At 41.0% G+C, this 17,051-nt stretch overlaps 1 protein-coding gene across 1 annotated transcript in view; it reads right to left on the bottom strand.

Moving 5' to 3' along the window:
- Slc9a9 (solute carrier family 9 member A9) overlaps nt 1-17,051 on the bottom strand; it is a 528,927-nt gene that overhangs the window by 272,194 nt on the left and 239,682 nt on the right. Inside the window, exon 8 of the mRNA XM_027410941.2 lies at nt 16,846-16,951. Within this exon, the coding sequence (XP_027266742.1) occupies nt 16,846-16,951 (106 nt within the window). The remainder of the gene's footprint in view (nt 1-16,845; nt 16,952-17,051) is intronic.

Raw genomic sequence — 17,051 nt, 5'->3', positions numbered from 1 at the left:
CTGGGCACTTGTGAGTGTTGTTAATAATAACTGAATATGTCTGTCCCTGTGGAGTAGGTGAGGGACTAAAGTCATTTACTGAAGGTCACCTTGGAAGTGACAGCTGTAAGGCAACATTCCCCCAACTTTTTCTTTGCCTTTTCTGCCCACATTAGGCCATCTATAAATGCTCTGAAGCGATTCCTGTCTATCTGAAAACTGTCATTTCTGATAATCCAGGGAAGTGGATATCTGATGGCGGGGATTACACATCTGAGCTGGCTCTCCTCATCCTTTGAACAGGTTTTTCCACATCACTCCGTTGGGTTTCATTTCCTTGCCTCCTGTGGAACACTAAGTTGCAATGTCCTGCTAAATACTTTCAGAACCAGGTGTGTGGCCCCATCCGATGTATGACAAACCATGAAAGTCACATGATCAGAAGCTTGCTGCTGTAATTAGTAAAGTAACAAGTTTGATTTGGCCCTTGGTATTAGCATACATGATCATAATTCTATAGCCCGGTAATTAATTAAATCACACAAATTACTATGATTAGAATGACTTTTACAAGCCAAACACATTTTGAAACTGCCTCATCTAAATACATCAGCTAAACCACTTTTTTTTTTTTTTTTTGGTTGTTTGAGACAGGGTGTCTCTGTGTTACAGTCTTGGCTGTTCTGGAACTGGCTTTGTAGACCAGGCTGGCCTGGAACTCACTGAGATCCACCTGCTTCTGCCTCCCAAGTGCTGGGATCAAAGGTGTGCACCACCATTGTCTAGCCAGCCACCCCTTCTTATCTGAAGTTTCACATTGTGGTTTCAGTTATCTGTGTTCAATTTTGGTCTGAAAATATTAGATGGAAAATTCCAGAAGTGCTTCAATTTAAAATAGCTTTTATTTCAACTTATTGTTTTAATGGTTCTTTCGATTTACATTAGTTGTTACAGATCTCTTACTGTGCCCCTTAGTTAGGCAGTATCCAGTATTCAGGCCCAGATAGATCTTGGACCATGTTCCCTATGAACAAAGGGGAACTGGAGTATCCATAACATTTCCCCTCAGGGTACAGATTCAGAGGTGACAGTGTTCTGTTTCCTAAAGCACCTTTTAATTGTAATGATGATGCTTCTCCACACCCATGCTAGCCAGTCCTTGTGCTACTGTCACGGAGGGCCCTGCACAGCAGACTTAAGCGCTCTGTTTCAGACATGTAAGAGACAGAGGCCAAGGGCTCTTTGCGCTATTCACCCATCAGCCGGTTCAGCTCTGAATCTACCTTCCTTCTTGATTCTGAGCCCAGCTCCAGGAATCCAAGTCACACTCTCCTGTGGTTGTTGTCTGCTTCTGCAGGCAGCCCCAGCAGGAGAGCAGCACTCTGGATAGAGGACTCCCTCCTGCCTGTTCTGTTCTGCTTTCTGCTCAGGGGCACCTTGTAGTGGTTCTTCCTCTTAGTCAGGTCTGCCTCCTTTCCTACTCTATTGTTTGCCCTTTATTGCATCTCCTGGCCAGCTCCACACCTCTCAGAGAAAGCAAGGGCAGCCTGGAAATGTCTCCAGAGCCAGAGGTCTAGGAGCTCCACCTCCAAATTCCTCTATTTGTTTCCCATAGCTCTGCCTAGTCCTGGTGTTCACATTTGCTGTCTGGAATGACCTCAGTTCCTTCTTTGACTTTACTAGTGCCACGCCACCAGGTCACCCAAGTTCCTGCATTCATCTGTGTGTCAGTGGCCTGGTTGCATCTCTTTTTTGACTCTTTTTGAAAGGCACTTTTGGGGCCACCCTCTCATTCTAAACTTCATGGTTCCCAGAACCCTTGCATGCTTTCCATTTGGAAATGAAATCAGCTTGTATTTTCTCTTTTAGAACTAGAACTAGGGGGGACACCATGGTAGATGGGACTTTATGTCCTTAGTCTCAATTCATTCTCTTTTCAATTCTCCTTATGGTTGGAATAGGTGGTTATAAAAGGTAGTAAGGGTTGGAGACAGAAAAGAAGTGACTTGGGACTAGGCATAGGTCAGACCTGAGAACATGGAAGAAGAGGTACAGTTCAGACTTGGGCATGTCTTCTTATTCCCAGTCCCATGGCCTTTGCAGGACATTTGTACAAGCCCACAGTGGGGTATGAAAGTTCTCCTGATTGGATATGGTCAGGCTAAAAATCACTTCCACTGTAGAAAGGACTTTTTCATTAAGGTTAAGGTAGAACTTAAGTTACGCTTTCCTCATTCCTAAACACATTTTATCAACCCTCCAGACTCCTGCAATGTCTGTCCCAAGGATGGGGCAGCTCAGCAGGTAGGACCCACATCCTGTCTTCTCTCTCACTACTGGTTCTTACCCCTCACACTGCCTGTCCTCGGCACTCCTGGAATATCGTTAGTTACAGCCTGTCATCATCCTCTTTAAACACCAGAAGCCCTTTACCCTTCTGAAAGTCCTCTTGTGACCCAAGAGCCTTCATTAGACAAGAGAATTATTGGAATTCAACCCAAGTTAATGAATATCCAGACAAGCAAGCACAGGTAATCTTCTTATAGTACAGTCATTTTGGAACAAGGCCCCAAGCTCTACATTTTTATATTGTCAGGAGATGTTTTGGTCCTTATACCAAACTTAGGAAATATTCATTGACCAAAGTCAACTTGCTCTTGGCCTCATAACTTGGCCTTAACCTTGCATGGCCCTAAAATGAGACCTTTGCTTTGTTCTTGATTCTCTGGGAACAACACACTTTTTGTTGTCATCTTTTATTTCTTATTTTATCAATTTCTCTTGCTAATGTGAAGAAAGTTTTAAAATCATGTTTTTTTGTGTTTTTTCTGTTTCTCCTTTTCTGGCTTTCCAGAATCAACATGATCCTCTGAAATAAATTTTTGTTTCAGAGAACAGTTGTCCTGTAGAACTTCTGAGGGCTTTAATTATTTTGTTTTTATTATTATTTTTTATTGTTTTTAAGTAAAGCAATACTGGGGAGTTAAGAAATTATTTACATGGAGCAAATTAAACAATATGTTTACCATCAAATAGTTCAGTAAAATTTCTCCCCCAAAGAATGCAAACAACTCGCATCATTTAATCACTATAAAATTATCATATCTTTTTTTTTTATCAAAGTGACATAGGATAAAAAATTAACAAAAAGACATGGGCAACTAAATGTGCCCATTAGAGATTTCTTAATGAAGATGGGGTTGAAGACAAAATCAATTAGAAATTATAACTTACTTAGAAATAAATATCACTGAGTGTATATTTCTGTCAAAGCCAAAGGGATAAAACTAAAATTATTTGGAGGAAATTTTATAGCTTTGTATAGAACTCACTAGCAAATGAAAGATTGATAGTAAGTGGACTGTTAACTTCAAGAAGTTAGACATGTGGCATAAAATAGATTCAAAATAAGTATAATAAAAATCAGCTAGCATCTAATAATGTAGATGGTAGGTAAATATAGAGTGGTAAAATAACAGCACGCTCCATGCCTCTCAGCAGCCCACAGTAGCTCAGGTCTTTCCCACCCAGGCTGCCATTTTCTGACTCTGGACATGGTTATAAAATTGGTGTTTGCTGGGTCCAGCAAGGCTTATGTTGGGAAATCTAACTAGGACAGAATGGGAATGAAGAGATGATAGATACTGAAGGAATGACAGACGCACATACTGAAAAGCTGGGGTTGGGTGGGCTGTCCTTGCTCTGATGGGGGGCACCCACTACAGTGCCAACCTGGAAACTCAGTCTGTTTATTATGAGCAGGGCACGAAGGAAGGGTTAGCTAGTCTCAGTTGGGGGTGGGTGGGTCTTTATTCGGAAGCAGTGTTAGGCTGTAAACATCTGGGAGGAGGAATCTATGGTTGATTCTTCCTATATATTCTCTCAACATTCTCACATGGACCAGGGTCAGGCAATTAGTAAGGGGCTTTAAAGAGAAGGGAGGGCAAACTCAATGTTATAAAGGGTTAAAGGGGAATAATGGAACAGGAAGGGTTAAAGTTGGGGGTAGAAGGGTAAGGTAAAGGAGAGCATATAGGGAATGGTCAGGAATGGGTTAACCTCTTTTAGGGTTGTTGGTCTATGAATCCCATGGACCTCTAAACATTCCAGGCTATGCCAATGTTATTGATTATCCTCCAGAACTTGACAGTCAGACCCTATTTCTGAAGACACCATATACTTGAATCTTAGAGCACAGAGAATTCAAGCTGATAATGACCTGGAAGTTTCATCTCTCCTGACCAGCTTTCAAAGAGCTAGAAGGTGCTATGCATCCTACTGCAAGAGAAAAGTAATCCTCAGTCTTAGCCAGCATGAACTCCAAGAGCTACAATAATGACTAACCTGACAAGACATGCTCACTGGTTCGAAAGTTGCGAGAACATGGTGGGAGCAGGCAACCACTTTCAGATTTGGTTTAAGGCCTGTTTCTACAAGATGCAACTCACACCTGGAACTATTACTGGGGCCAAGAGTCTACAACTAGACAGGCCGTAAGCCCCAGGGGAGAACCTAGTACTGTTATTGTAAGGGATAAAGAACAGTGGGCTGGGGATGAAGGTGGCAGGTCCCTCCCATCATAGTCCAGAGCGGGTGATGGAATGAGGGTGAATGGGAAAACAGAGACCTGTAGATGTGACTCATATTTAAAGTTTTATTATGGAGGAGGTAAGAAAATAAGGCAAAGAGACACAGAGACAGGACAGAAGAGAAAAGGGGTGGGGGGACAAGAAAGGTCCTGTCTGCCCTCCAGAAAAACAGCAGGAATAAGAGAACAGAAGTGGGTGGAGCCTTTCTCTTAAAGATCCCTGCTACATACACCTGCCATGCCCAGGTGGGTGAGAGGTGGGGACAGGTTTGCCTGGATTACAACAATTATTTTGCTAAAAGTACATATTATTAAACTGACTCATAGTGACTTATCTTTGTAGACCCATACTAATGCATATATAAGCCCTTGTCAGAAAAGCTGCTATTTGCTCCAGGTAGTAAGTGATTAGCACAAAGACCCACAACTGGTCAAAGTGCCAAGATTAAGGAGCTGAATATTTATCATCCCTAAATGGGACGCACATATAACAACCCTTCTGTCCAAGGGTTGTGATATGTTTCGGGGATCATTGCAGAAGAGGGGCTGAAAGAATGCAAGAGCAGAGGCGTGGATAATTACAACGATACAGTCTTTTCCTGGACACAGCAGGGCAGTTGCATGCTTGGACTTACAGTAGCTGTGACATGATACATAAGCCCCAGGCCAGCTCAAGCCATACAAAATCTTAGCATGGAGAAGAGAGATGAGCCCTAAGTCCCACAACAAGATGAGGAGCTATTGGCAATGGAACACTGCCAGGAGAGGGAAAGACAATTTTCTTTAAGAATATACCCATGGTAGATCTACTATGCTTTAGTAGTAGGCTACTACATGTTCAGCAATATGAGGGCAGCACAAATTTGACTACATGGTTTATAAAAAAAGAAGACACAAAGTTGGGTGTATAGGGAATCAGTGGATGGTCTGAAAAACCTTGGGGGAGGGGGTGAATATGATAAAACACACTGAAGGGAATTCTCAAATCACTAATAAAATTACAAGGGAAATATTCTTCATTTTGCATCATGTAAATTATATTGGTTCTATTTCTACCACCTCTGGAAAAACAAGCAGCCATTCAATACAACTCTGGAGGAAATCGGGCAGTGGTTTAGGAAAGTAAGTGTCTGACTCAGCTTGTGCACAAAATGGCCTTTCAGCATCTGCCCACTGAGGTTTCAGTGGTGGCAAGGTCATGAAAGGCTTGGCCACAGGGACCCATTTATGCATTTTTGAAGAAAAATTAGAACCAACACTTTCAGACACTAGTTAAAAGAACGGTTTTGAGAAACCACAACGCACACAGTTCAGTTTAAATTCACTGGCAAGGAAATTCAGGAAACAGCTATTTGGTTAAAAATAATAATAATAATAATAATAATAATGATACTGTTGGTATGTAAATTATTTCCAGAGAGGTCAGTTTTCACGGAACAATTACCCCCCTTTGAGTAACTGAATAGTATTTACACCATTCTCTTATTTATACTTCTGGACCCCCTTAGAGACTTCCGGATTAATTTGCTTGCTTACATGATCAAGGTTCATGATCCTGTGATTGTAAATTATGTAGAAGAATAATGTTACACTGGAAATGAGGAGGCCTAGGACCCGTAGGCGATTGTTCAGACACTGAATAAATTGGATGAGTGGTTCGATTTAAATTAATCGCATTCCACTCAATCCCATTGTCTTCTCAACAAACTGAGGAGGGTCGTCTGCAGGAGTGGTTTCGAATTGGGGTGAGACAACTGAAAGGTGGAAGTATGAGAACTTCATAATTTTAACAAGCACTGTTCCGTGCTGCAAAATAACGAAAACACATATAAAAGTATGTGGTACATGATAGACCTATTTATATTTTAGACTGTAAGAGTCAAGAAATTCTGGCAAGCACAGCTGAAGGGAGGTAACTTGTAAACCTCTTCCAACTTGAAGTGTCTGTGGTATGAACACAACAGTTCTTACATTGTGTCAAGGCCTACATAGGTGGAAGGGAAGGCTTGCATGGGGCCCTACAGACGCAAATTGACTGCCTGTCCAACTACATATCTTTAAGAGTGTCTCCACTACTTTTCTCTCTGTATTATCTCCAACCCATAATACTTTCTAGAAGATACTAGGTGCTCAAATGCTTGTTTGTCAGATGAATTCTTAAAGAATTCTCTACTTAAAGAAATGCTTATTTACTTTGAAAAGAGAACCTGAGGTAGGATCTATATCCTTACATACAAACACATTTTTATGAAGATTGATTAGTATCGAGTTCCATTTTCTGCTTACATTTAACTGTTTTATTCAAGTCCATTGCCACTTATGGTCATAGCCAGTGATAACATTATCCTTTTCTCATTAAAAGTCGACAAGACTTTCAGACAGGGAAGCATAAAAACAAATGTCTGTCACATGGAGCATGATTTTCTTTGACATTAAATGCAGACTTGAGGGGTTTCTAAAATTGGAGAGTATTGCATTTTTAGACAGGAAATATTGATTATATTGCCAGAACACAGAAAGCCAGTAAGAAAGAAAAGTGTGTCTTGTTCTTACATGGTACTCTGAGGGTTTCAAGGTTGATGGGTTCTTTGTTCATGCTACACATTTCTTTAGTCTTGATCTAGTACAAGAGCCGTTCTGACATGTTTGCTACTACCTACCGCTGAGAGGGAATTTGGAAGTGAGAAGTCAAAGATTTAATAGAACGGAAAACTCCTTCATGAAGGAATCTAAGTTTCCAAAGAGTAAGTTTACTGTCTTGTTTCCCTTGTTTGGCAGCCGGGTAGATTGGTCAGGAGTCTTTGGAATGTAAGAGGGAAAACAGCATGAGCCTATGCTCTCATTTCTGAGCTCTGGTACAGACTGCATATACATTTCAACATTATTTCAGGCTGCAAAGCTTTTAAATTTCCTCTCAGCACTGCTCCCATCCCCCACCCTCCTGACTATCAATGTAAGAACACTCGTACTAAAGTACTAATGGAGTAGTTGAATGCAGGTTAACTTGAGGCTTGAGGAAGAAGAGAATTTTGGTTTTTTCCTTGTTTTTTTTTTGTTGATTTACTCAGACTCCTGACATTTTGCCTAAAGTTTTAATAGTTCATCAGCCTTAAGCCTGCCTGCCTGTCCATTTCCTTAGAATCAATGAACACAATTACAGCAGGATAGCTGGAATTTCTAATTAGTAATTGCACCTATTAGTGGGAGATGTCCCTTCTTTCATGGCTGTTCCACACGGGTAGGATCATGAAGGCCCTCAAGTGAACTAATTGTTGTCAGTGAGAGTTAGTGAAAATTGCCAGTCTTACAGAATCTAGAATCATCTGGAAGAAGGGATTCTGGGCATGCTTGTAGGGGGTCCTCTTGATTATATAATTGATGTTTAAAGACCCTCTTGACTGTGGACTGGACCACTGAACAGCAGGAGCACTTGGATTGCATAAGATGGAGAATGCAAACTGAACATTAGCATGCATTCATCGTTCTAGTCTTCTGACTGGAGGTGTCATGTGACCAGTTGTTTCAAGCTGCTGCTGCCTTGGGCTGCACCTTGAACTGTGACCTAAACTAAACCCTTCCATCCTTAAAATTGTTTTTGTCAGAGTATTTAATCACAGGGCTAGGAAAAGAAATCAAGAGATTGTCCTTCCCTGTACTGTTTTAGTAAACAGAGCCATTGAGGTATGCATCTGGAAATATCTTTGATTACCTTTTCTTCCATTGTCTGCACATTGGTTATTTGTGTCACAGTATGGCAATTTTTATACTCCTGTGCAGAATATAGTTCTTGAGAACTCATTTTCCTTTTTTCACTCTGCCTCCTGATGCTATGAGGTATTGGTTGAGAACACTCACAGTAAGGAAGGCAGGGGTAAGATTGTCCATGACTTTAGTTACTTGTACAGGTAGTTTAGATATTGACATGAAGGGTAATTTGGCTCAAGAAAGTACAGATGTGTGCTGATAAGCTGGGGAGATGTGTACATTGCATGAAAATGTATTGCCGTGATTGGTTTAATCAAGAGCTGAATGGCCAATAGCTAGGCAGGATATATAGTCTGGACTTCTGGGCAGAGAGAGGGAGTAGGAGGAATCAAGCTGCAGGAGATGCCAGGAGACACGGAGAGGACATAAGAGGTGTAAGATGGAAGGGAGGTAATGCCAAGTAATAGAACATCGATTTATATAAATGGGTTAATTTAAGTTATGAGAGCGAGTTAGGAGCAAGCCTAAGCTGAGGCCAAGCTTTCATAATTAATAAGTCTCTGTGTTGTTATTTGTGAGCTGGTGGCCAAAGAAAAATATGACTACAGAGGTGTGTGCTATAATTGCTCACTGACCCTGCATCAGGACATGTTTGCCCACAGTTCAGTGTGTCAGTATCTAACATCCTTGGAAGGATGGGTACCTGTTCGTATAGCCTGAAGACTCTTCGTAAACACCGTTCCATACCTATTGGTGAGGCTTGTCTGTGTGAGCTTCACACAGTTCTGTCAGTGTGAAATTGTAAGCAAAGAGGTGCTGGGCAGATTTGTTTGGAGAAACAGTTCCAATTAAGACCCTTATGGCAATTTGCTTTAGTTACTGAGCACCATAAACATCATATCCCAGTCCCAGTCAGAGGCAGGCAAGCAGAATGGAACACAATTTCTGCTAAGCTGAAAGCTTTCTTTGGAATTTTCAGCCCATTTTTGCCAGTCGGTGAGATGGTAAGGATAAGAAGCAAAGAGCTGAGTCACACAGATCAAATGAAGTCTCAACATGTCTGGTGAAGTTACTGCAGTGGGAGAGCCATTTTCTTCAGCTGCTGTGAAAGAGGAGAGGCTTCCACTCCATAAAAGCCTTTTAGGGACTAACCTGCCATGTGTCGGTTCTTCCTCACTAGGCAGTGTAATTAGGGTCTGAGACTGCAGACCAACAGAAGAAGCAGGTGGGTGACAGACAGACGTGACTTCACTGTTGTGTTCCACACATGTGCCTAGATTGTTTCACGTCTTGGTCAGGCCTGCCAGAGAGTGAACCACATCGGGACTTATTTTAGCCTCTCCATGGTTATTTATGTATTTATTTCTCAAGGAGCCTTTTATTCTCTAGGCTCAGACTTCAAAGCCCATTAGCTTTGCTCAGCAATCAAGGCTAGTTTCCTTCATATTTTACAACTTTATTTTCTTAGATGGAAACCATTCCAAGCTGAATAAACAGTGGGCTATATTGTTTAAATTTTGTGCGAGAGAGGGAAGCATGTCAATCCCCTTCCCTTTTCCTCCAGTGGCTATAAAATAGGCCCCAGGAATCTAAAAATGGAAGATGCATTTATTACAGCAGTGCCTGGGAGCAGGGAATCATTAGACACCATGTCAATGTTGCCCTTAGAAATCACATATTTCGGTATTTAATGAGAGTCCTGAAAGTTTGCTTCTGGCAAAAACCGGACCCCCAAGTCTCTGCTGGGAAAGAGATTATAAAAATGAATTTTCAAATAACCTTTCCAGCTGTGCTTTTTTTGTTATCTTCATAAACTGAGCATCAGCTCCTGTGACAGGATTCAGTTTTATTAAGGATTATGCTATACATAAGGCTGCTGAATTATTTTCAATATTCAATTTAAAATAATGGCTTTAGTAACCTACTGACTTTTGGAAAGTAGGTCTCTGGATGGGGAGACTTCTACCTGATCAGAAGTCAGGGATGCAGGTATAGCAGGCATCTCTTGGAGAGAATACCTCAGGGTCTTGCATTTCTTCAAAAGCCACACTGGGTATTTGTACAAAGTCCCTTCCTCTGGAAACTAATGAAATCTGTTTGCTTTAGCAGCGAAGAGATAAGAACCAATTAATAGAATGGCTTGTTGCAGCCCCTTGTGAGTCAGCTGAAGAGCCAGAAGCCAGCCAGCGGCTGCTCCCTCCACAGCTAGCTGTGAAAGCCGGGCAGACATAGCCTCATAAATTTTTTCTTCTTGGCACTCCTTGCTGTGGAGAATCAATGATGTCCATCTCACTGTGCACACTTTCCTCCCTGAGGAAGACTTTTCATTTGCACCTTGTTTCTGTCCAGTCTTCCTAAGAAAGCTCCTCCAACCGCACACACTCAATAGTATTTCCTCCAGTAGCAGGAAACTCAGACTTCTGGGGAAGAGAAATGCCACCCTTCATTTGCATGTCTAAAGCCACTTGTTTCTATAAAACCAAGCTCTTCCGTGGTGTGACTATGGAATATTTGCAGGTGCAGTATCCAAGAGTCTGAGATGAGGTGATGGCAAATATGGCCCTTGAAGTAAAAGATGATGAAAATAAATCAAATGATCATCATCAAATTAGTAACAACTGAAGTGAAAGTTGGAGACGCAGCAGTGAGAAAGCCCCTGCCCCGATGAAATGCTCATAATGAATCTAATAAGAAGCTGAAATGGCGAGGATAATGAGCACCATGCAAACCATCTTTGAAAGCTTGGTTTTTTTTTTTTTTGTCTGTTTGTTTGTCTCTGAGTATGCACCTGGTATAAGATGGTCCCAAGTACTCTTGCCTCAAGGCTGTGCTGCCTTTGAACTTCATTTCCTTCCTGGTCTGTCATCCACTTGCGGTTTCCTTTGTGAAGTAGCCTGTAGATCATTATTTCCTTGATCCCATTTAGGCTTCTTTATAAGCAATCAAAACAGACCCTGGCTACTGTCACCAGGGGGAATGTATTGGAAGGAAGTAGGAAGTATGGCAGCTCTCAGGGGGTAAAAAGGGGTACCAAGTTCCAGGGCTCTGCTGGCAGGAATAAATAGCAGGTCTCAACGAGGTTTTGCTATTGCAAAGAACAGGTGGCCCACACACATACATCGAACACACACACACACACACACACACACACACACACACACACACACACACACACACACGATACAGACTAAGTTCCAGGGATACTTCAGTCTTGCTGTGGACCTGATAATCTATTGTAACATTTGCCCTTCAAGCCTACACATCAGGCCATTACTTCAGTATTTCAGAATCACAAAGAGTAAATGAAGTAAGGTAGTGAGATATAGATTCATATGGACAAGCAAGTCCTCATTCTTTGTGGAGCCCCACACTACAAAATAGCTAAGAAGATACTTAAGGAGTAATTTGTAAGTCTAATATGAAGATAACCATAAAAATTTACTGAGGACCATAAAATGATAAATAAACAGAGAGATATAATTCTCAAATTATTTTCTGTTTGAAGCACAATGTTATTTTCAATTCATTTGGAATTATAAATATATGAGCACTATAAATAGCACAGGGGCCTTTAAAATTGAGGATAAACTGTAGGATATTGATCTATCAGATATATCTACATATCTATATACATCCATACATATATATATATATTATGTGTATAAGTGTTTTGCCTTCATGTGTGTTTGTCTGTGCACCACATGCTTGCAGTTCCTATGAAAACCAGCAGAGAGTGTTTGATCCCCTGGAGTTGGAGTCACAGATGGTTGTGAGTCACAGTGTAGGTACTGGGTATCAAATCTAGGTCCTCTGGAAGAGTAGTCAGTGCTCTTAACCACTGAGCCATCCCTCCAGCCCCGATCTATTGGTTATTAAGATAAACCATGAGCCTGAAACAATTTAAGGAGTGAAGATAAAATGCTAAGTGAACAACAGGAAGTCCAGGGCATCCATATAACACATGGACTGTTAGAACGATTAGCTTACCATCTGGGAAGGGAATCAAATCCCTATTCTACCCCACAAATAAAACAAAAGAACTACTACAGTAAAGTACGTGTTATCATTAAAGAAATATGTGGGTGTTGTAGAAAGAGGGTAAACTTATACAAAACGTGAAAGTGTCTACACTGACCACATTACCTGATCGAAGCAAACAAAATGTAGCATATTACAAAAGGAAACAGGGGCCTAGAGAGAAGATTCCATGACTAAACGACTTGCTGAACTTAGTGTTATGGTTACAGGAATGACCCTACCTCAATATAGGTCAGAAAATGATCAATGAAAGTACCTATGTATGTTATCCTCTGGCCTCCACATTCATGAACAGCACATACATACATGGGAACACACACGTACACACACACACACACACACACACACACACACACACACACACACACTAAATAAAATGAAAGGGCAAGTACAAATTGAAGAGTAGTCATAGAATATATGACTAATGACAGCTTAATTTTCTTGATAAAAACCAATGAAACCAAAGTGTGGCAAGATAAAGATTTGAATGAGAAGAAAGGACAAAGAGCCTAACAGGTGGTTCAGCAAAAAGAGATGCTGATAAACAACAGTATGCCATTAGGATGCTTTTGTTCATTAAGAGGGGAGTTCAGAAGAAAATGATCAATTCAGTGTGTTTAACAGGTTGATGGGAGTGAACGCCCACGTTGGCAGAAGCACAAGGGGGTTTGATTTTTACAGACAACAATTAGAACAGCTTCCCATAAACTTAAAATATTAGCCTAGAAATTTTGTTTTAAGGCAGTTCTATAAATAAAATCTATATACTCAGTGTGGTAGTTTGAATGTAATTAGACCCCACAAGCTCACAGGGAGTGGCACTATTAGGAGGTGTGGCCTTGTTGAAGGAAGTGTGTCACTGTGTGGGTGGGCTTTAAGGTCTCTTTTGTTCAAGCTTCCCTTAGCGTGACCCTCAGACCATATAGGACTCTCAGCTCTTTCTCCAGCACCACGTCTGTCTGTATGCCACCATGTCCCACACGATAGTAATGGACAGAACCTCTGAAACTGTAAGCCACCTGATTAAATGTTTTCCTTTATAAGAATTGCCTTGGTCATGGTGTCTCTTCATAGCAATAGAAACCCCAACTAAGATACCTAGCTATAAGGATTATTACCTCAAAAATGTTAATACTAAAAACTGTAAATAATCAAAGGCTTGGTAGAAGTTAAGTCTATGTGTCATAAGTATTGAATGTCATCAAAAGCATTTGTTATAAACTGTTGAGTGAGAAAAGCAAGTTGCTTATTCCTTTTCTAAATTAAATTTAGATTAAATATTTAACTGCCTGAGTATATTTAACTACACATTCAATTTGTTGTATGTGAATGTAAATATATGCGCATACATTTTATTAAATGGACACTGTATAATATTAATAATAGTTACAAACAGGAAGTAATGATACAAGCTATTTCTAATTTGTTTCCTTCTGTGTATGTGTATTTTCTAAAATATGTCTTTCCAGAGAAGTAAAAAATGTGAAGATACGTATTTAAAAATGGACATACTATAGGCAGAAATCCTGTTTTCAAGGCCAAGTCATTTGTGAAAAATCTAACTCATCGAACCTATAAAAGAGGTGAACTAGGTAAGTGCAGCTCACAGGCCTGCTTTCCAGGTGATGTCCTTGAGGATCCATGTTGTGGAATATTCCTTTACACTGTGTAAGGATATATCACTGTGATTGGTTTAATAAAAAGCTAAATGGCCAACAACTAGGGAGGATTTGGGGGGCAGAGGGAATGCTGGGAAGAAGAAGGGCAGAGTCACCAGCCAGATGGAGAAGAAGCAGCATGAGCAATACACAGTAAAGGTAATAAAGCCATGGGATAAAATGTAGAATGATAAAAATGGGTTAATTTAAGTTGTAAGAGCTAGTTAGGAATAAGCCTAAGCTATCAGCTAAGATTTCACAATTAATAATAAATCTCCATGCCCTTATTTGGGAGCTGGCAGGAGGAACAGAAAAATCCACCTACAGACCCATTTGGCAATGCCTAGGCTCAGGGAGTCTTTCTGGGAAATGATGGCACATGGGTCCCGTGTCTAGGTCCTGCAGGTTGCACTGTTAGTGTGTCATATGAAAAACAAGTCACCAGCTTCACCAAAAATTATTATTATTAAAGACATTACCATTCAGGTGCCTGAACTCGCCATATAATGATCCAACTGATAAAATCTCCTAAAATTTTGCAGTCCCCCTTAAATTTTTTCTGCTCATTTTTATAAATAAATGTGACTTCCTCTGACAGGCTGTTTTAGTCCTGGACAAGTCAACATGTTCTCTTTTGACTTTGGCTCCCAAAGAGTTCAGAGCCATACTTATTGCCAAACTATAGCAACACACAGCTGCCTAATTTTCAGAAAAACTCTATCCCAGAACATGAATGTTTATCCTCAACTAAGAGGTCCCATGATATGCATGGCTGGGTATTATGGATTGTCACAAATCCAATTTGGAAACAGGGAAGTATTAAATAACAAATAAACACATAAGTGATTTGGAATGCCCAGACTTGGCCTTTGGCAATAGGAAATGCTCATACCTAGCTTTGTTCGAATCAAATGGCTCTTAGGCATATTGACTAAATCTGGAGTACTTCTCAGGAGAGCCTGCTGCTAGGTACACCATAGACATTGGGGTTTTCCTACTATGAAGGCCTACAACTGCAATTGCCCATCTTTTGAGGCTGGTTCCTTAGTCTTCTGGTGTCTACTGAGGGAATCAGGTTGAAAAGGTAAAAGAGTAAGGTAAGAAGAGCTGCAATAGAGAGTTTCCTGTGGACTTTAACCTTGCATGTAGTTTCTAGAATAAGATCTACTTGAAAGGAACCCAGAAATAAAAATCTTCATTCATAGAAATGTACCAGTTTTAAGTGTGTGTGTGTGTGTGTGTGTGTGTGTGTGTGTGTGTGTGTGTGTGTGTGTGTGTGTGTGTGTCTTTATTACATTTGGATGTCTTTATTAGAAGGCATCTTCTAACCATTTTAGAAGGACAGATATTTATTTTTTAACTGTTAGCATTATGCAGATAATTTCACAAGTTAAGTACAGAACAGGGCACAGAATGAAGAGAAGAGAGAAACAATGTTTTGAATAACTGTGGTATAAGGGGTTGCCTGTATTGTTTCATTCCAAGGGCATTATCCACACTAGCCCCCAGACACACAGTCTCTTCAGCAAACTCCTCAGTAACATGACATGACAACACATCAACATAGCAGTCTTTTTGGATGAAGTACCCAGGAAGGTGGCACCTGGTAGTGCAGTCTTGACTAGAGTGTCATGAGAACTTCCTGGCTAGAACCCTGTAGGAATGTAGGGCCCGTGAGGCTTTGCAATGTGGCAGGCCAGCTTACCAATTGGTCATCATACTAAAACTATGTTCATGGCAGAACATGGCAGAGCAAACAGACAAATCAGCTTCCTGGGACCCAATGACCACCCTCTCTTAGAGGTCATCCTGGTCTCCCACAGGGGAAGTTCATTTGCCATGGGACATCCTAAGGTTTGGGTTTGAATTTTCTAGCTTTAAACCTCAGCATCACCACCCTCCACCCAGTGAACTTAGGTATCTCTCATTTTTGAGTCTTTCTATAGATTAATGAGATCATCTGGACAGGTAGCAAACTGAACATCCTCCATGGATGTCAATTTTAATTGTTATTTAGGTTATTCATCATTAGAACAAAAATACCCCAAGGGCACCTGTCTTACTATGGGTAATAGTATAGTACAGATTCTCACCCCCTTGCTTGTCAGTTAAAATGTGGTGTGTAGAAATGGACCCAGGACTGAAACTAGAAAGCATCAGGAAGTCAGGCTGGAGAGCCTTGGTGACTCTTGCAATGGAAATCACCCGATTAGTATAGTCATCCTAGTGCAGCCTGGGCAATGACAGAACGGCCATTTGGTTGAGGAATCTGTAGCAAAGGATACAAAGTCCATGGGTCCATCGGACCTTAAGACAGCTTTCCCTAGATCAACTGTCCAACCTCAGAGGACTCTGTAGACTTTCTGCCATATGGGACATTGGATCCGTAGAGCCATGCACTGGCTTTTGGCTGTCTGACCTGGCCAGGCAGCTATGCCAAGATTATGAACACTGATATGTGTGAGATGTGCACACCCCAGAGAGACTGCCCACAATGGAGCCTGCTGCCACTCCATTCTCCCCAGCAAGGCTGGTTGTGTGTAACCCCTCAGAGTCCAGGAAGCCTTTTCATTTGCAAAGTCATCCATCATAATATAAGACAGTCCTTTCAACAACCCCTCCTGTCCAAAAAGAAGAAAAGAACACTTTGAAATCATTCTGTTAAACTATTTTGCACAAAGTGGATGAATTATTATTATTTTTTTTATTATTTCTCCCCCAGGGAGCCCTGCAGAGACTGATTCTGATAGAATCCATTCGATTGATTCACCATTTAAGAGAGACTTCATTTGCCCTCCTGCTGGGCCAGGGAGAGCACACACCGAGACACATACAACAAGCCACATTCACAGGTCTTGATCACACTGCAGTACTGACCTGTTAAACCAGCGGCCTCTGCAGACAGGAAGGCACTCCAAGAAAGAAGGAAAAACAGGCCCGTTTCCAGCATGGGGAACTCACAGAGCTTGGTAAATTTGGTCAAGTGACAAGATGTGTTAAGGAAAACAACAACTGTTTTTACAACTAAATCTGCTTGCTGGCTAAGAGGAATGGATTTAGTGATGAGAGCCACAGAGTAAAAG

This window comes from Cricetulus griseus, chromosome 4 (assembly GCF_003668045.3).
Source record: "Cricetulus griseus strain 17A/GY chromosome 4, alternate assembly CriGri-PICRH-1.0, whole genome shotgun sequence".
Taxonomy (NCBI): domain Eukaryota; kingdom Metazoa; phylum Chordata; class Mammalia; order Rodentia; family Cricetidae; genus Cricetulus; species Cricetulus griseus.
Note: the sequence above shows the minus strand (reverse complement) of the source record. Positions and strands in the feature narration are given on the sequence as shown.